General features: G+C 43.6%; 1 protein-coding gene across 1 annotated transcript in view; it reads left to right on the top strand.

Moving 5' to 3' along the window:
- Positions 1 to 16,887, top strand: part of LOC311244323 (protein kinase C and casein kinase substrate in neurons protein 1-like) — a 94,390-nt gene extending 77,503 nt beyond the window's left edge. The window contains exons 6-10 of the mRNA XM_084333779.1: positions 3,048 to 3,223; positions 9,024 to 9,144; positions 10,240 to 10,346; positions 11,810 to 12,069; positions 16,754 to 16,887. Of these exons, the coding sequence (XP_084189905.1) occupies positions 3,048 to 3,223; positions 9,024 to 9,144; positions 10,240 to 10,346; positions 11,810 to 12,069; positions 16,754 to 16,863 (774 nt within the window). The 3' untranslated portion in view covers positions 16,864 to 16,887. The remainder of the gene's footprint in view (positions 1 to 3,047; positions 3,224 to 9,023; positions 9,145 to 10,239; positions 10,347 to 11,809; positions 12,070 to 16,753) is intronic.
- The last annotated feature ends 3,604 nt before the right edge of the window (positions 16,888 to 20,491 follow it).

Below are 20,491 nucleotides of genomic sequence, written 5' to 3'. Positions count from 1 at the left end.
GCCTGGCCGCGCAGATTCTCACCGGGAGAGTGTAACGTGTGGGAGGCCGCACTACCTCTCGCCTGCTGTCATTGTTAAGATTGATTTATGCCGTGCGTGGAAACTTTGTTTTCTGCTCTGCTCTCTATTGCATATGTGTTGAGCTTTTGGTCACGTAGCTCAATGTTTACATATATCTTTTCAATTATTACTCACGTGGGAGGTCTCTCTGGGGGTTCCTGTCCCCTCTCTTTATACAGAGCAGTGTTGACAGGGTTTTCTTCCCTCAGACGCGTCATATGGGGCCCATATCTGTGTCTTGGCCAGCTTCCTACCGCTCGTCCCAGGCGGCATGGAGGGAACATTATCTGGGTTCTTGTTAGAATTACCATTGATGTGTTTTGGGTCTCGACGTGTACATAGCGCTGGCCCTGGGTGCTTCAGTGTGGAACCACGCATGGGCTGGCGCGCCTTGGTTGCTCATTATAGAAACTGCGTTTTTTGTAGAGCAACTGGGATGGAGATTTTATCTCTTCTGAGCGCCAGTGTACTATGTTAGTCAAGATAAATTCTCGTTCATCTCTGAGGGGAGATGACGGAGTAGATCGAAACATTGGCAGAGGGGTCTCACGCCCATGGGGTAGGCCGCCGGGCGCGGTGCGTTCATGTTCTGACCGTCTTGGTGGCGCCCTCTGTGATGTTTTAGATCGACACACGTACCTACCCTCCTCTTAGGACTGGGGATGGTGGCGTGATTAGGACATGGGACTGGTTCTGGTTGCGCCGGACCAGGTCAGTTAACCCGTTGTCCGCCGGGGCTGCAGATCTGCTGTTCTGGTACCCTGAAGAACTTTGTGTTTTTTTCGGGGGGGAAATGCCGGGTTGGCCCGGGCGTCGCGGGGGTTGATGTTATGGAGGTGTGTTCGTGATTACGTCACTACGAGTTATCCTTCGCAGTTGCTTGGTCCATATTGTGTTGTACCTTGCGCTGTGCTAAGGAGCCTGGTCCTTCTCCATTCTTTTTCGCCCCTCCCTTCCCCTGCTTGGCGGGGCTGGGAGGGGGCTGTCGAGGTGGTTCTATTGTACCCCTCTGGCGTCCCTGTGTACGTCCTGGTCCGCCGGGCCCAGGTCCGGACTCGTTCGTCGACCTGTTGGCCTGGGTTAACCCCTTCTTGAAAACTGAAACGCTTGTACTGCCTGTATAGCCGGTGTATACGCGCAGTTGTGTTTCGGAGTTTTTTTCTTGGGGGGGTTAAAGGAACAACCGCCTCCTGTTAAACTAAACATAGGGGGGTGGTTGGTTCCCCGTTGTGTTGGTAGCAGAGTCGACTCTCGGGTTAGGCCGGGCTTGACCCCGTCTGCCAATCGTGTCAGCCTTCTCTGCCTCGGCCTCTCTAGGGGGTAGGGTTTTTGTGGAGGCTGCGACATTGTGCACAGCATACCGAACGCCCCTTCCACCGGGGTGCTGTTCTCAGTAGACCCCTTAGGCGCCTGTCTAGTCCGCAGTGATCCGGGCACAGGTCGAGTTACGCTCTTGACCTGTTGCCAGGATTGAGGGATCAACCTCTTTGGGGGTTGTCTCCCCGGTGCGCCTGTGGAGTGCTTCAGGGTGGCGTACTGTAGGGGGGAAGGGCCTGCTCTTGGATTGGGCCCTGTCCGATACGCTGGCGATGTGGGGGGTGGTGTCACTAGTGACCGTCTGGTGGGGTCTCGATGCTGCGGCATCGTTGGCCTCACCAGGCCCCCTTTCCGGGGGGTCCTGACCCTGAGGCTGTTCCTGGGGCTGGGTCCTCCTCCGCGCTCCGCTGCTATGGCCTTGCCACGGGGTTGGGTTCTTGACCTTTGACCCTGTGATGTTAGGGGCTGTAACAGTTTTTTTTTTTTTTTCGTTCGTTCCCTAGTGGCATGTGGGATGCGCGCCTGTGTAGTCGCGGGTCCTTCTGTGTGACGGTAAGTCCCACGATATGCTCACCCTGTGCGTTGAGTTGCTAAACCCTCTTCGCACAGTCGGATCCGATTCCCTCCCGTCCCCCTCTAGGGGGGTCCGGGGGCTCGGGTCCTCCCCGGTTCTGATGGTTGTGGGGGGCCTCAGCGGGTACATTTGTCGAGCTTCCGCTCTGCTCAGCTCCTGTGTTCCACTACGAGCAGAAGGTAAGCTATATGATAATATAGCATACGGTTATCCTATAACCATAGTTATATGAGTATAGCGAGCGCTCTGCTCGGACTCACTGAGGACCCCGTGGTCTTCGCCTTCGGTGGTGAAAGACTTGGGAAGGAGCTGTTAGTATGGCCACGTCCCCGTTTATGTAGAGGAGCGGATGTGGGTGTGGCCAGGCGGATGGGTGTGTACATGTGAAGAAATTTATTCAGTATTAGATTGATAAGGGATAGGGTTCCACTACGAGCAGAGCGCTCGCTATACTCATATAACTATGGTTATAGGATAACCGTATGTTCCATAGGTTCCAAAATTCCATTCCAATAATGATAGCTTATACATATATGTAACTTATAATAATAATAATAATAATAATAATAATAATAATAATAATAATAATAATAATAATAATAATAATAATAATAATAATAATAATAATAATAATAATAATAATAATAATAATAATAATAATAATAATAATAATAATAATAATAATAATAATAATAATAATAATAATAATAATAATAATAATAAAATAATAATAATAATAATAATAATAATAATAATAATAATAATAATAATAATAATAATAATAATAATAATAATAATAATAATAATATAATAAACTTTATTTGTATAGCACCTTTCATACAGAAACTGCAGCTCAAAGTGCTTCACAACAGAAAAAAGAGTACATAAAGTGTAGACATATAACACCACAGTTTTTCACATTAGGATCTAACATCCCCAACAGGCCGCCTTGTTTATGGTTTGATTCAGTTTTAAATAGACAATAATAAAAAGAGTAAGACACATATAACTTACATTAGTGCACAGGAATTCTCAAGTAAAGAACTGTAGCTTATATAGTTTAACTGTCTTATTTCTTCTTCTGTGTCCACGGCAGGCCAAGGAGAAGTATGAGAAGTCCCTGGAGGAGCTGGGCAAGTGCACCCCCCAGTACCAGGAATGCATGGAGCAGGTGTTCGACCAGTGCCAGCAGCACGAGGTGAAGCGGCTGACCTTCCTCAAGGAGGCGCTGCTGGACATCAAGCGTCACCTCAACCTCACCGAGAACCAAAGGTTGGTGGTCAGATGGCCGGGGCGTGTGTGCTCATTAACCCTTTCACTGCCACACTGCCAAAGGGTTAACCCTGTCACAACCACACTACAGAAGGTTAACCCTTTCACTACCACACTACAGACGGTTAACCGTCTGTCCGTCTGTAGTGTGGTAGTGAAAGGTTAACGTTATGTAGTGTGGTAGTGAAAGGGTTAAAGTGCTCATTAAAGTGCCCTGTGAAGCAGGCTCTGTTTTGTCTTGTTATGTGTCTGGGATGTACTGCACAGATACATTATGTACCATATGCAAAAATATTTATGAAAAACACTGCATTTTCTGATATTTTACATCAAAATTTTATTGTTTTCTATTCCTGGAAAGTGGCAAAATTGTGTCATTGTAACTCATCTCACACTCCAGAAGGTTTTATGTAGGAATTGTTATTATTATTATATATTTTTTTAAGAATCGCACTTGCCACCTCCTCTACAGCTTTCTTCCTATTGGTCGTCAACGAGGGAGTGACGGCAAACAAGGCTGCCACATTCCAGTTTGCCATTATTTTTGGTTAATATTCAAATGAAGTCCCTCCCGGTCCCGCCTAAATAGCCTGTTTCATTTGGAATATGTCAAATCCAGAAGCCAAGACACATTATTAATGGCACGTTATGGAGACTGAAAGCCTCTCGGAGCGCTTCATGCTGAGTCAACTCTCACGTTGATTCAGCATAGGTGACCTTGATCATTATGTAACTCGCTATGATCCAAGGCTATAGGGAATCCTGCCTTACTTTGTCCTTGATGCGTTCATTGATGGCGGGTGTGTAGGTTGTAATAACAGGATAAGAGCGAGAAAAAGGGAACCCACACACTGCAAAGTATCAGGATAAAAGCTCTCCTTGCAGGACACACAGTGTCATATAGATGCAACGCATTCTCACAAAGAGACAACTGGTCTTTACACAAAGAGACAACTGGTCTTTACACAAAGAGACAACTGGTCTTTACACAAAGAGACAACTGGTCTGACACAAAGAGACAACTGGTCTGACTCAAAGACACAACTGGTCTTTACACAAAGAGACAACTGGTCTTTACTCAAAGACACAACTGGTCTGACACAAAGAGACAACTGGTCTTTACACAAAGAGACAACTGGTCTGACACAAAGAGACAACTGGTCTTTACACAAAGAGACAACTGGTCTGACACAAAGAGACAACTGGTCTTTACACAAAGAGACAACTGGTCTGACACAAAGAGACAACTGGTCTTTACACAAAGAGACAACTGGTCTGACACAAAGAGACAACTGGTCTGACACAAAGAGACAACTGGTCTTTACACAAAGAGACAACTGGTCTGACACAAAGTTACAACTGGTCTTTACACAAAGAGACAACTGGTCTTTAAACAAAGAGACAACTGGTCTGACACAAAGAGACAACTGGTCTTTACACAAAGTTACAACTGGTCTTTACACAAAGAGACAACTGGTCTTACACAAAGAGACAACTGGTCTGACACAAAGAGACAACTGGTCTGACACAAAGAGACAACTGGTCTTTACACAAAGTTACAACTGGTCTTTACACAAAGTTACAACTGGTCTTTACACAAAGTTACAACTGGTCTTTACACAAAGTTACAACTGGTCTTTACACAAAGTTACAACTGGTCTTTACACAAAGAGACAACTGGTCTTTACACAAAGAGACAACTGGTCTGACACAAAGAGACAACTGGTCTTTACACAAAGAGACAACTGGTCTGACACAAAGAGACAACTGGTCTTTACACAAAGAGACAACTGGTCTGACACAAAGAGACAACTGGTCTGACACAAAGAGACAACTGGTCTGACACAAAGAGACAACTGGTCTGACACAAAGAGACAACTGGTCTTTACACAAAGAGACAACTGGTCTTTACACAAAGAGACAACTGGTCTTTACACAAAGAGACAACTGGTCTGACACAAAGAGACAAATGTTCTTACACAAAGAGACAACTGGTCTTTACACAAAGAGACAACTGGTCTTTACACAAAGAGACAACTGGTCTTTACACAAAGAGACAACTGGTCTGACACAAAGAGACAACTGGTCTGACACAAAGAGACAACTGGTCTGACACAAAGAGACAACTGGTCTTTACACAAAGAGACAACTGGTCTGACACAATGAGACAACTGGCCTTTACACAAAGAGACAACTGGTCTTTACACAAAGAGACAACTGGTCTGACACAATGAGACAACTGGTCTTTACACAAAGAGACAACTGGTCTTTACACAAAGAGACAACTGGTCTGACACAAAGAGACAACTGGTCTGACACAAAGAGACAACTGGTCTTACACAAAGAGACAACTGGTCTTACACAAAGAGCCAACTGGTCTGACACAAAGAGACAACTGGTCTTTACACAAAGAGACAACTGGTCTTTACACAAAGAGACAACTGGTCTGACACAATGAGACAACTGGCCTTTACACAAAGAGACAACTGGTCTTTACACAAAGAGACAACTGGTCTGACACAATGAGACAACTGGTCTTTACACAAAGAGACAACTGGTCTTTACACAAAGAGACAACTGGTCTGACACAAAGAGACAACTGGTCTGACACAAAGAGACAACTGGTCTTACACAAAGAGACAACTGGTCTTACACAAAGAGCCAACTGGTCTGACACAAAGAGACAACTGGTCTTACACAAAGAGACAACTGGTCTGACACAAAGAGACAACTGGTCTTTACACAAAGAGACAACTGGTCTGACACAAAGAGACAACTGGTCTTTACACAAAGAGACAACTGGTCTGACACAAAGAGACAACTGGTCTTTACTCAAAGAGACAACTGGTCTGACACAAAGAGACAACTGGTCTGACACAAAGAGACAACTGGTCTTTACACAAAGATACAACTGGTCTGACACAAAGAGACAACTGGTCTGACACAAAGAGACAACTGGTCTGACACAAAGAGACAACTGGTCTGACACAAAGAGACAACTGGTCTTTACTCAAAGAGACAACTGGTCTTTACACAAAGAGACAACTGGTCTGACACAAAGAGACAACTGGTCTTACACAAAGAGACAACTGGTCTTTACACAAAGAGACAACTGGTCTTTACACAAAGAGACAACTGGTCTTTACACAAAGAGACAACTGGTCTGACACAAAGAGACAACTGGTCTTTACACAAAGAGACAACTGGTCTGACACAAAGAGACAACTGGTCTTTACACAAAGATACAACTGGTCTGACACAAAGAGACAACTGGTCTTTACACAAAGAGACAACTGGTCTGACACAAAGAGACAACTGGTCTTTACACAAAGAGACAACTGGTCTGACACAAAGAGACAACTGGTCTGACACAAAGAGACAACTGGTCTGACACAAAGAGACAACTGGTCTTACACAAAGAGACAACTGGTCTTTACACAAAGAGACAACTGGTCTAACACAAAGATACAACTGGTCTTTACACAAAGAGACAACTGGTCTTACACAAAGAGACAACTGGTCTTACACAAAGATACAACTGGTCTTTACACAAAGAGACAACTGGTCTTACACAAAGAGACAACTGGTCTTACACAAAGTCCGGCAGCAGTATTTTGGCAAAGTCCTCTTATAGACCACTGCACTTCCGCGTTACATTGAGCTCATGGTGGAGAGAGCGGGGGGAGAAAATGAATGTGGATGAGAGCCTTGACAGTAAGTGGTTGTAGCTACGGCTGTGGGGGTGCGGAAGACCTGAACCCCAAGTCAATCAGCACTTATCATCGGATCATCATCAGTGTACACTAGGGGTGTAAATATTTGACCCCACAAAGATTCAATTCGATTACAATTCGATGCGATTCGATTCGATGAATTTTTTATCAGTTAATTCCCCCAAAAGAATTGTATACACAAATGTGGCTGGGGGAACTGATTCACTCAGTATGAATGGACTATAGGTCAATAAAAAATCTACCCAAAAAAGAATATATAATAATAATAATCTAATCGATTAAAAAAAATTCAAAACGATGCAGTTGAATCGTCACGATCGATGCATTGTACACTGTACTGGACACAACATAACAAATATATTCATAATGACATAGTTCTATAATGAGATAGGTCTTTCAGTTTTCACCATAAAAATGACTTCCAGACCACATTAATTCTAAAATGATACAATGTGTCATATTCATTATAATTAATATTTCAAATGTATTCATCACAGCACAGTCCTGAACCAGGCTTGTATTTCCCCATTTGCTTTGAGTCTCAGCTCTAATTAATTGATGATGCAGCTAATGATGTTTCACCCAAATTGAATTAATTCTGAGTGAATATTTGTCACATTCTTGGCTGTTTATAAGCTGTGTGTAATACAAGGTGTGGTTCTGTGGGGGTTGGGAGTTCCTTCAAGCTCTTTACAGTTTGACAGACTCCACGTTGTATTTGTACTCAAGTTGTACTGCATGCTGCCAGCCAGGTGTAGAGATTACATTATGCAGAGGTAAACACTGCATAATGACTAGAATAGGACTAGAATAGAATATAAATACTTTATTCATCCCGAGGGAAATTTTGCACTACAAATCTTGCTGATTATCTAAGTTAGTGTCTGTAAATCACACTAAATATGCATAAAGCATTGACTGTGGTCCATGCCATCAGATTCCTCCACTTTCAGGAGGATCACTGAGTCATTGTTGTTATCTGCGAAGGCAAGTGCTTTGCTGCTTTCGTTTTGTTTTTGTCGCCACCTTCTGGAGAAATGATGTCTGTCCATAATCTATCTATGAAAATTGGTTTCAATTCATTCCTCCACTTAGTTGTTGAAATGTTGAACGGGTCAAGCCTTACAAAGATCCTGACAGCCACGTGAATGTGCTTGAATGCATTTTCAAACAACCCATATTAATAATATACACAGGTATATATATATTTTTAAATGTAGGCTATTGTATTGGCTAATCGAATCACATTATTGGGCATTATTGGGCAAATTATTGGTGTTATTGGTAACTAATCTGCTAGCCGAATGCATTGTGCGTTTTTGCAAGAATTTGAGAGGGCTATGGCAACAGAGAGAAAGAAGCTTCATGCTAAATATGAATTGTTCAGTCAAAATACTTCAGCTGTAAAGGGCGGCTGGGTGGCGCAGCGGAGATTGCCCTCGTCACCAATGCGAGAGACTCCGGTCTCGAATCCAGGTGTCAGCATTGCCTCCGGCTTGGGCCAGCCGTCATACTAACTCGTTTGGCTGAGTTAGCGGGAGGGAAGTTGATGGGTGGTAATCTGGCGTTGTGGACAGCGACTCCTACAGGTCAGGTCTGGGCGCCTGCTCAGCAAAAGACAGGAAGTGGTGAAGGCAGCGTGACCTCCCACGCGTTACACTTCACCAATGAGAGTCCGCGCTGTCAGGTGAAAAGAGAGCCGCTGGTTGTCTCTGCATGTGTCGGAGGAAGCATGTGGTAGACCTCAGGGCTCCCTAGACCGACCAGTAGGGGGCACATGCGCACAACGACCAGGTAGGGGAGGGGGGAATTGGCATAACGACTCAATTGGGATGGGAGGAAAAAGCACCGAAAATCAGGCGGAGAAAAAGAGGATAAAAAAATATATAAAATAAAATACTTCAGCTGTTGAAGGCATGAATTGATTTCTCCAGAAATCCCGGGAACCCATTTGAATCTTTCTGTGACTGTGATTTCGACCTTCTCTCCTATACTGTTGTCGGCAGCATCCTCTGATGCCCTTCTATCTTTCTCCCAGTCACAATGTTCCCTTGTCCTGTCCTCAGCTATGCCACAGTGTACAGAGAACTGGAGCGTACCATCCTGGCTGCCAACACGCAGGAAGACCTGAAGTGGTTCAGCAACAGCCACGGCCCCGAAATGCATATGAACTGGCCTGCGTTTGAGGTAATCCACTCTTAACATCTCATCAACATAGACCTGTTCGCTGTCCGCGTGAGATTCAGTGTGCGCGCGCATCAAGGGGGTGAAAGGAGCGTAATCCTGGTCAGAACAATGGGGCAGACTACAATGTATTTGCATTTGTTAGCCGCGCTAGCGATCTAAACAATCAATCCATGCCAAAGCTAGATATGTAAAAGGTGAAAGACTCACATTCACAGCCATGCTGATTTGGCCAAATGACATCCAGCCGTTTTCGTTTGAAACAACTTTTAGTCAGAGGAGTGTCATGGTTTCTCCATAGAGCCATGTCATACTTTCTTAGCGCAGCAGCTCGCGCAGGTCCGGGGCAACTTCGTCACGTGACTCAGTTGGTATTGCTGATTGGCTCGAACGCGGTATGTTTGTAAACAGCGAACAGGTCTATATAGACCACCGCAACACCGGTATTTTCAGCTCATGGGAGAGCGCTGGGGGATTAAATGAATCAATGTTGATTAGAGCCTTGGCGTAAGTGGTTGTAGCTACGGCTGTGGGGGCGCTGGAGACATGAACCCAAAGTCAATCAGCACTTTCTCGGCCAAGCTATAGTCACTTTTCCGCACCTACTCCACAACCGGAGTGCCCAGGGTGTCTGGCTTTTTCTCTCTCTCTCTCTCTCTCTCTCTCTCTCTCTCTCTCTCTCTCTCTCTCTCTCTCTCTCTCTCTCTCTCTCTCTCTCTCTCTCTCTCTCGTGCTGCTGTCAGGGAGTGTGTCTGGACAATCCAGAGAGACTCCCTGGGCAATCTGCGCATGCAGAGTTTGGGGAGTAGGTGCGGAAAAGTGACTATAGCTCGGCAGAGAATGTGCGAAATCGACTTGGGGTTGGTCTCTCTGTTTTCAGGAGACTCAGGCATATAAAAAGTCTATTGGATCATGTCTCCAGCACCCCCACAGCTGTAGCTACAACCACTTACTGTACGTCAAGGCTCTAATCAACATTCATAAATGTTATCCCCCCGCACTCTCCCATGAGCTCCATGTAACGCGGAAGTGCAGTGGTCTATACCTCCTCTTGCTATTTCCGTTCTTTTCATTCCATTTTCTCTTTTGACACCTCAGGAATACAACCCAGACCAGGCCAACGCTCCTCCTAAGAAGAAGAAGCCAGACGGAGCCCCGCCCACCCCCAGCACCGACCATGTGGCGCCACCTGGTGACCGCAGCAGGTTAGTTCAACAAATAACACCATTCATCCCTCGACGGAATCCCACTTCAGAACAGACTCCTGACGATGTAGTCGAGTGGTGGAACTTTGTAGGAGATAGAAAACCCTCCTTGGTCATTTAATTGTCACAGCTGTGGAGGTTTTCCTCTAAGGCAGGGGTTCTCAACGTTTTTTATATCACGACCCCACACTTAATGTATCGCGTAATTTCAACGTGGAAATAAGGAATATCAAAATAAAAGCACAGCTTGTTGAACTTGATCTTGCATATTTATTAGAAAATGAAATGACAGCACTATGTTATCAATGAAATTAATGAATATTATCAACAAAAGCAACGGAATTGTTTCTGTATACACATTTATAAAACGAGGCATATTTGGCCAAAATATGTTGCCAGAACATAAAAAAAATAAAAGAAAATGCATTCACATGCGCTTTTCAAGAATATTAAAAAACTAGACTTAATGGGAAGGGTGTGCTTGTACATTTGAACAGTTCCATGATACGTGGCTGCGCTGTGCTGAGAAAGAGGCGGAGATCCGCTTTATAGGCGGAGATCTATTGTAGGATCAAAGTAGGATTGATGTCATATAGTCCTTACCTTTGCTAGGAGTTATTCCAAAATGAATATTCCAATTGTCTGATCACGATTTCCAGTATTGATGGCGATCGGGTCCCTTACATGAAATGGGACAAAATATGTTTCAAGTGTGCTGGACTCGTTCCAAGTTGCTCGAATGAAGCGTTTCACTTGCCCGGGTCCAAATTCTCCGCCCCGGACCATATAAAATGTAACACACAGTGTGAAATAAGGTTTCAAAGGGTAGGCGATACTGCCACCTAGCAGGATTCGGCCGGCATTGCACTCTCGAGGTCTCAGAATGAGTTCCAATGATAACACCAAGGTCCGTGAGAGTGTATAGAATATTAAAATCGAAAAAAAGAAAAAACGATGAAAACCCGAGATTTCTCGGGTTTTCGGGGGTTCTGGCACTCAACCGCTGGCGAGATAACCCGAGAAATATCGGGGTTGGCGCAGAAAGTGCTTTTTTTTGTGTGCTTAATTATAGGTTTACAGTTTATAAACACAAAAAAGAGACAAGTAGGCCTACAGTATAACCCCCACCCCCCCTCAACCAGCCGAAGGCCATAGTGAACAAACATTTTAATAATTATATATATATATATACACACGCGTACGTATACATATTAATACACTATAATAATAGTCGTATTAATAGTAATGGGAAAAAAAGGGGGAAATAATAATAAATAAATAAAAAAACATGTTATGTAGTTGTGGCCAATTACTAATTGTGACTTCCATTGGAGAAGAATACGCTTCCGGGCTAACAGCGTTCTAAATGCTATTGTTTTTTCTCTTTTTAAGTTGCTTTTAATGGCATCCTATCAGTTGCCTCTGTAACAGTCTTCCTCTGTGTGTCGCCTCTGCTCCTCCAGCGTGAGCAGCTATGAGAAGAACCAGGCCTACTCCACCGAGTGGTCCGATGACGAGCAGCCCGCGGCATGTTCCGGCAACGAGAACGGAGGGAACGGAGGCAACGGAGGGAACGGAGGGAACGGAGGGAACGAAGTGAGCGGAGGGAGCGCAGGGAACGCGAACTCATTTGAAGAAGACTCCAGTGGCGGGAAGGGGGTCCGCGTGCGCGCTCTCTACGACTATGATGGACAGGAGCAAGACGAGCTCACCTTCAAAGCAGGTGGGTCGTCCGCAGTGGCGAATATTCATGGAGGCCAAGGGAGCCAAGCTTCCCCAAAAATATGACAAGTAAAAAATGTAAAATTTAATTAAAAAAAAAATATATATATATATATATATATATATATATATATATATATATATATATATATATATATATATATATATATATATATATATATATATATTTATTTATTTATTTTTATTTATTTTTTATAGTTTACAATAAAAATAAAATCATAATTTTTCATCTCTGTGTTATAATAATTGTCTCCCTCCTGGAAGTGAAACTGCGCCCCCACTCTCTATAACACTGAGGCAGCCCAGGTACACTGCTGGTAGCATTATTTTGATTGACATTGAAGCCAGGCTTGGATGTAATTTTCTGGCATCCCTTATTAACATATTATTAGCCAATAAGATTCAAGCTTAATTCAATGAGGTTGGGTTTAACGGCGCACCAGCCTGGTGACCTGGGGATTCCACTAGGATCTGGCTGCCTCCGCCTGGGCGGCTGGGCCGGAAGTTCAAGACCAATCAAATCACATTAAAAGCTAAACGTGACAACGTCATCACCTCGCGGCCTCGTTCAAAGTTTTAGTAGCTAGCAATCAATCAACAACAATGGAAGGTGACAGAGATCTTGTCGAGTATATATTACTAAATGATTTCACTAAATACATTTTTTTACAACAATTGCTCATCAAAGCAGAAGGAAGGCCGACACCACAGCTCTGCATTGTTCAGGCAAGAGCTGGGAAGGGACAACATACTTTTAATGTTGATAACTATAAGCAAACTGGAATGGCTAACTGGTTCGGCTAACAGAGGACAATTGTTTTGTTGGAGATGTTTCAAGATTCAAGAGGTTTATTTTCGACAAAGCGGCTGCGGGACTAAACAATCCCTGGACCACCACTGGATATTCTGATTGAACAAATCTGTCCAGGTCCATTGACAAGGTAAGCCTACGGTACTTCATAGTGCTGACCAATGCCAATAGTGTGCTATTCCATTTCTGTGATGCTGAATTCTAACTAACGTTAGCAATCTATAGTTCACTGCCATAGCAAGCTACCTTCGTTGTAAACAATTATTTAATATTTGACAGCAATGCAAAGGGTGGAAAACAGCCAACATGGGCATGGCTAGATTTAGTACTGGGTGAATGACAAGAGATAACGTTACATTAGTCGACCGGAATCAAACACCGGTCACTGGTGCTAGCTGGCTAACTAGCTAACGTTAGTTCCTGTCAAAACGAATTGGTTTGGTATGACCGTAAAGTTATTTATATTTGACATTAGCTATTTATATGTAGAATATTCTAATTCTAGCTCACTAGATCACTCAGTCACATTAAACTGTTTCCTTTTTATAGCTTGCTTGCTACTAACCTAATGTTATGTGACTGGTGTAAACAAACTGCACCTCGCTGGACTACTTCCGGGGGTGTTCCAAGGGTGCATTCCAGTTGACACGCATTTTCCGTCTGAACGTAACATTAGTGGTTTTGACACCGCAACGTTTAACGCATTATCAAAACATAGGTTGTGAAAAAAATTATCTGACTTGGCAATTGGCATGATGGCATCCTCGGTCATTTACCTCATGCGACGCCACTGGTCATCCATCGTCCGCGCAAAGCCATCTGTTCCCGGCAGTTGGGGGGGCGACAGTGGATCGAGCAGTTGTCTGGTAATCCGGAGGTTCCCGGTTCGAGCAGTTGTCTGGTAATCCGGAGGTTCCCGGTTCGATTCCCGCTCCTCCCGGGCAGCATGTTGAAGTGTCCTTGAGCAAGACACTTAACCCCTAATTGCTCCCGACGAGCAGGTCGGCACCTTGCACGGTTGCCTCTGCCGTCGGTGTGTGAATGTGTGAGTGAATGGGTGAGGAACTAATTGAAAACCGCTTTGGATAAAAGCTGCTGAATGCAGCCATTTACCATTCAACAACTGGTGGGCCCCTAAAAGCAACGGGGTGTCTGTATTCATGACCCCCATAACACGTAAAACAAAGACAGAAGAGGGGATTTTGACACCAAAGAATGATTTCTATTTCAGCCATTAGTAATTAAAGGTGCTGTAAGTGTTATTTTATCTTGTTAAAATAAGTGTTAATGAGCTTTATACAACGGCATGCAAATTTCTCGATTCTGATTGGCCATTCACACATCTTTATTGGTAACAATCCACGGTCCTGGGCTCAGGACCCGCCCACAACCAAATCACATAACCCTCCCCGGCTCACTCCGGGAGAAAACAGGATCGCGGAGAACAAATGGTTATGTTGAAAGCACCATAACGACTAAATATGAAGCGATTCTGTCAAGGGGAATGTGTTAGTATTTTAAACAATGTTGGATGATGTAATTGATGGGTCTTGACTCAATCTAGAACAAAAGAAAAATCGCGGATTGATTGATAGATTAATTGATTGATTTAAATTTCTTCCTTCCTACTTTCCGACTGCAGCGTTCTCTCTCACACTGTCCGACGCTGGCGTACCCACAAACACACACATACACACACACACACACACACACACACACACACACACACACATACACACACACACACACACACGCACACACACACTGTGACACACACACACACACACACACACACGCACACACACACACACACACTCCTGTCTGCAACAGCGGGGGAGTCAGACTGAGAGAGAAGCAGCGCTGTTTTAAGTGAGCATGGTCTATTGAATTGATTGATTGGTTGATTGCTAATTTTATTACTGTACCCCTGGTTTCCAACTGGTTAAGTTTAGGCTAAAAGAAATAAATAAAAAAATAGGGCGAAGAAAACGTTTTTTTCCTATAGGGCAAAGAAAACGTTTTAATAAATGTTCAATCAATCATTCCAATAATACACAGTTGGATGTGTTAGTTGGTTGGATGCACTTCAAGCTGCTTCCACATGAGGCAACTTCTCTCAATCATTCCAATAATACACAGTTGGATGTGTTAGTTTGGTTGGATGCACTTCAAGCTGCTTCCACATGGAGTTGTGGGAACTACTTTTTCTGGCGGATGGTTTTTTCAATAAATCTTCGATTAATGTGTGTTTATTGTATAGAAATAAGGTTGGATGAATCTGGCAGTTGTATAAAAGCTTTACACCACGTGCAGTCGTGATTTGTGACCAATAAACCATGCCTAGGGGGGTCTAACGACCCTCGGCTGCGCCTCGGGCCTAACAACCACCCCTAGGCATGGTTTATTGGTCACAAACCACTCCTGCGTGTGATGTAATGCTTAACTACATTCCATCCATCACTGATAGAGAGTGTTTGGTCAGTAACATGCGTCTCCCAGTCCCTCGCTCTGCACGTAAACAGTATCCTGTTCCCACTTCATGCAACAAGGAGAGAAAACCTGAAATATTTACTTGACTTATTTCACGAAATCTTGCCAACCCAAATTTGCTTAGTGCACTGGCAGATTATTTTACTTCTTTCAAGCACATAATACTATTAGCTTAAAACTTCTCTCATGATTGGATAAAGTGGGAACAGGATACCTTCTGTTTACTACAGAGTGGAGGGACACTCTATATCAGTGATGACTGTCAGAATGTAGTTATTATTTTAATAACACGTAGACCACTTCTTTTAACAAATAGGTACTACTTTCAGCAGCTTTAAAAGAGGGCTGTAGACTCCAAATATCCATTATGTCGCATGGAGGGGGAAAAGGCATCTGTGATTATAAAAATTATGCATTTGTATATTATTATTTAGCGACCCCCGAAAATCATCCCGACCCCCAGGTTGAGAACCACTGCACAACAAAAGAATACGTTATTCTATTTTTGTCCACCATTATATGGCCGAGCGGCGATGCGGTCTTGATACATGTTGCACACTAATTAGGGTGTTGGGAGGAAATAACAAGCTCCTATAATGAGGCCGCGTGGTCACGGGTCACCGGCCCCTCCTCTATTCTCCGCTCCTTCTGTTCCCTGCGGAAGATAGTAATGGTTAGTCAATAATAGCCACGTAGCAGACCAATCACAGGCCACCTGCCACACCGTTAGGTACCAGCTCCCTGGCGATTGGTCAGAGGGAGTATGTGACGCTTTTTCCTGCAGTGACATCATCGACAAAAGTGAACGCTTAGATTCTCCCCTGATTCTCACCTGATTCTCCCCTGATTCTCCCCTGATTCTCACCTGATTCTCCCCTGATTCTCCCCTGATTCTGCCCTGATTCTCCCCTGATTCTGCCCTGATTCTGTTCCTGATTCTGTCCTGATTATCCCCTGATTCTCTCCTGATTCTCCCCTGATTCTGTCCTGATTCTACCCTGATTCTCCCCCCGGATTCTCCCCTGCTATGCAGTTGAACCTCATTCCGACGAGATTGTGACTGGTGTAGATAACCACATAAGAGTGTTGTCAGCTAAATAACAAAACATTAGGGCTGTGAGGTCACAAGGGGCTTTTAAAGAGCAGTGTGCAGATCCTGTTTGATCTATTATTAGGTTGTGCCATGTTCATCAAAATACCAAGATACAGGAGAAATGACTCTATACTATATGAGATTGATGAATTTGTGGTACAAATTACAGAATTGGGTCACCAATTCAGCATCGCCATGTGTTTCTTTTACTCTTGGCAAAGAAGGGGGGGAAACAACAGGTTTTAATAAGGCATGGTGTGTCCTTCACAGGTGACGAACTGATCAAGACCGAGGATGAAGACGACCAAGGCTGGTGTAGAGGTCGCCTAGACAACGGGCGAGAGGGACTGTACCCGGCCAATTACGTCGAGCCCATCTAGTCGCACCGTCGGAGGAGGACGTGCCATTGGAGGCAGCTTTGAACTGTCCCATCCAATCGCACCGCACATATCCAGAGACTTAAGAGCAACACATCCCTTGCCCAACTGATGCGCCAAGCAGTCTTGCCTAAATAAAAAAAACTTAGTAACGTAAAAAAAATAAAGACAATATATCAGTATAATATATTTATTCAGCATTCGGGGTGGGTGGACCTAAACATTTAAAAGAGGAGCAGCAGTTATTTCAGTATGTACACACGCCAGCATAACATCAAGCCAATGCAGGGACACATTGCTTATCTGTGTAGCTGTGTTTAATATATAATTACAGCTGATCTTAAACTCGCAGCACACGGCAGTGTGTTTCTCCTATAACTAAATACATGGGAAGATAATATAACCAATTATACCTGGTCAAAGACGAGCTTCTCAACCTGCGTTGTGTATATATTATACGGTACAGTCTGAAGCCATTTTTGTGTAGCATTTTCAATGCTGTGTGTGTTCAGTCGTCATCCTTACATGGGGAATGCTGTGTGTAGTGTTTAAAGTACCACAAATTGTATCCTATATTTTTGTTATTTTATTTCCGCGTGATATATGGTCCAATCCCTTTTCCAGTGTGTGCAGTGCTACGTGTTTTTAACTGTTTCCGAGCTAGCTTGCATAGCAGCATGTGCTATGCAACTTTGCATTCCCTGAATCTCAAGGCCATATTTTAGCCTTTTAACACAGATGCAAAAACTTCAGCTACCAATGCAGAGGACCACAGATCACACTCAGACACAGCACTGGGACAGCGGCATAACCCTCTGGTTTCACGCCGGGAGATGACTTTTGTTTTTATCATCGTGACCCAATTTTGACTACACCGTTACCATTCCTTCCATCGCAAAGGTTGCATATCTTAAAAACACCTTAAGTGTTCGTTCTTAGGTTCGGTAAATTAGACCATAGGTCCGGCGTTTCTTGGATTTCGACCCGGCGCCGGGTGCGAAATATGTTATTGTCCGAGTGATGCGTTCACTCTGACATAAGACGGATCAAGTCATTTCTTGCGGTGAACCGCTGTATAGTGCAGGAGGAGGGTTTTTGAACAATGCCTCATCCAGGTGCTTTTCTTCCAGAGAGACAGGGCCAGTGGAAGCTATGTTGTTATGTTATTGTGCTCCAGACCTGAGGCCTCTCAAACAGGACATGAATGTACTAGTGTGTGGGCTTGGAAGGGGACGTGTTGGCAACATGTCCCCCCCTCCGCCCCGTCACTGGGAGCCCTACCTAGCAAAAACAGCACTAGTTACGCGGCCCGTTCCCCTGCTGAGCCAAAGAACGACCCGACAACACCGTTGACTCTCTCTCTCTCTCTCTCTCTCTTATCTCTCTTGCTTTCTCTCCACGCAATAACCTCACATGTTGCACAACCTCGCGAAAGAGCTCCAACCATCAGCTTGTATAACTGCCTCCCTGTCCGCCCCCAAACATTATTCCACCCCTTTTAGACGAGAGCACCGCCTGTGACGACGCCACCAGTTAACGTACTGTACTTGAATAATTACTCTGGGAAAAGTGTACAGTGGATTAATTGGTCATATTTCAGTCTTTATTAAAAAAAAATAACCTTTGACCCGTAGAACCAGGAAATGCAACGGTACCCCGGCCCCGCTGAGTGATTGTGTCTTACGTCGCTCCACTTTGTACGACGGCGCTATACTTAGTGGCGCCTGGACCTCTTTACATCTCGAGGACGAGGGGGACGTTCTGTTGTGTTTAGGTGTCCCTGGAGGTGTCCCCCCTGAAGTTATATTTCACTGAACACGTAGAGCGGCGGTGAGATAATGTGTTTTTAGATCATTTCCACACAAGGGATTTCAACGGGTTCAGGTCTCACAGAGCAGCACAGAGAAACACACCACCAGCTCAGACCTTGTCTTAGTGTAAGCTGTCCAGCCTATAGCAAAAATAACTCATGTCATTTACACTATCCCTTACCTTGCACACACACACACACACACACACACACACACACAGTACATTTCGCAGAGTAGATTTTACTCAAACTGAGTACATTTTACTCAAACTGAGTAAATGTACTCAGTTTGAGTTAAATTTACTCTGTGAAATGTACTGTGCACACACACACACACAGTCAGACGCATACATGTAGATGACACACACCGTACACACACAATACAGTTTGCAAAAACACACGTGAAAAATTATGAAAAAACATTATGAGGTTAATACTTTTTTGGGGGGGGGGGAAGCCTCTTTATCATCCAGTGTGTATGAGTTGTGTAAATGTAAAAGAAAAAAAAGAAGTAAAAAGACAAAAAAAAAGAAGAAAAAAATGCAAGTGATCGAATATTAAAAGACAAAATGTAGTGTTATATAAATGTGTTTCATCAAAATAACAGCAATGGAAAAACATATTAAGTAATAGGTACTATATTGTATGAATTCCATTGCAATGGAATTGTCCATGTACCATATAATGAGCGTGAAGTTATCCCACGCGGTCAGATTTGTATATGAAGATGTAATTTAAAGATTATATTCTATTGTAACTGTACAACTGTGTTGAGTTGAAAATGAGACCTATGTTCAGGGCAGTAAAACAGAAAAAAAACAAGGTGTTTATGTAAATGCTTTTTTTTATGTTGATTCTTCCTTATGCACACAAGGGGGCAGCAAGCAGCTCATGTTGTGAAACCCCTATATTAGCGGTCTAGAAGATAATATAAGTATGTATGTTCATAGTTAGTGATGTACCTCTATCTCCCCCGACTGGTGTAGTGCCTGTTCATCTTAATGTAACAAAAAGGTTCATTTAAAATATGCATAAAGATGATTATGATCAACAATAATAATAATAATAATGACGATAGTGATGGAAAAAAATACCTTGAATCAAATTTGTTGTGATGGTGTTAATATTGCAATATTGGTTTGAAAGGAGAAAACAAGTTTGTTGAGAAAAAAGGAATGTGGTTGGTGTCTTGTGTGTTCCTTGTGACAACTTATCAATGACTTGTCCTTGTGATGGACATGTTATCAATGACTGGTCCTTTTGATGGACATGTTATCAATAACCGGTCCTTTTGATGTACATGTTATCAATGACTTGTATTTTTTTACGGACATGTTATCAATGACTTGTCCTTTTGACGGCCATGTTATCAATGACTTCAGGATAGAGATAGAGATTTCAATTTCAAGAATATGAAATTGTTTAGTTTCAGACGTTCCAAAAGATATCAACACAGAGGGACATGAATGTACAGGAGGTGAGGTCAAATAACGTCGCTCTGCAACATCAAAGGAGTCACCTCTCCTGAACAGGAGACAAGAGGAACATACAGCAGCAAGTGCCACTGGTCGACGTGTTGTGTTTCCACATAAAATGAACATAAAAATGGTTTAACCCTTTCACTACCACACTACAGAATGTTAACTCTTTCACTACCACACTCTGTAGTGTGGTAGTGAACGGGTTAACATTCTGTAGTGTGGTAGTGAAAGTGTTAACCCTTTGTCATGTGGCAGTGAAAGGGTTATCCTTCTGTAGTGGTGGTGAAGGGGTTAACCTTCTGTAGTGTGGTAGTGAAAGTGTTAACCCTTTGTCGTGTGG

This window comes from Notolepis coatsorum (assembly GCF_963971535.1).
Source record: "Notolepis coatsorum genome assembly, chromosome: 17".
NCBI classification, from domain to species: Eukaryota; Metazoa; Chordata; class Actinopteri; order Aulopiformes; family Paralepididae; genus Notolepis; species Notolepis coatsorum.
This window is presented reverse-complemented; position numbering and strand designations above follow the sequence as displayed.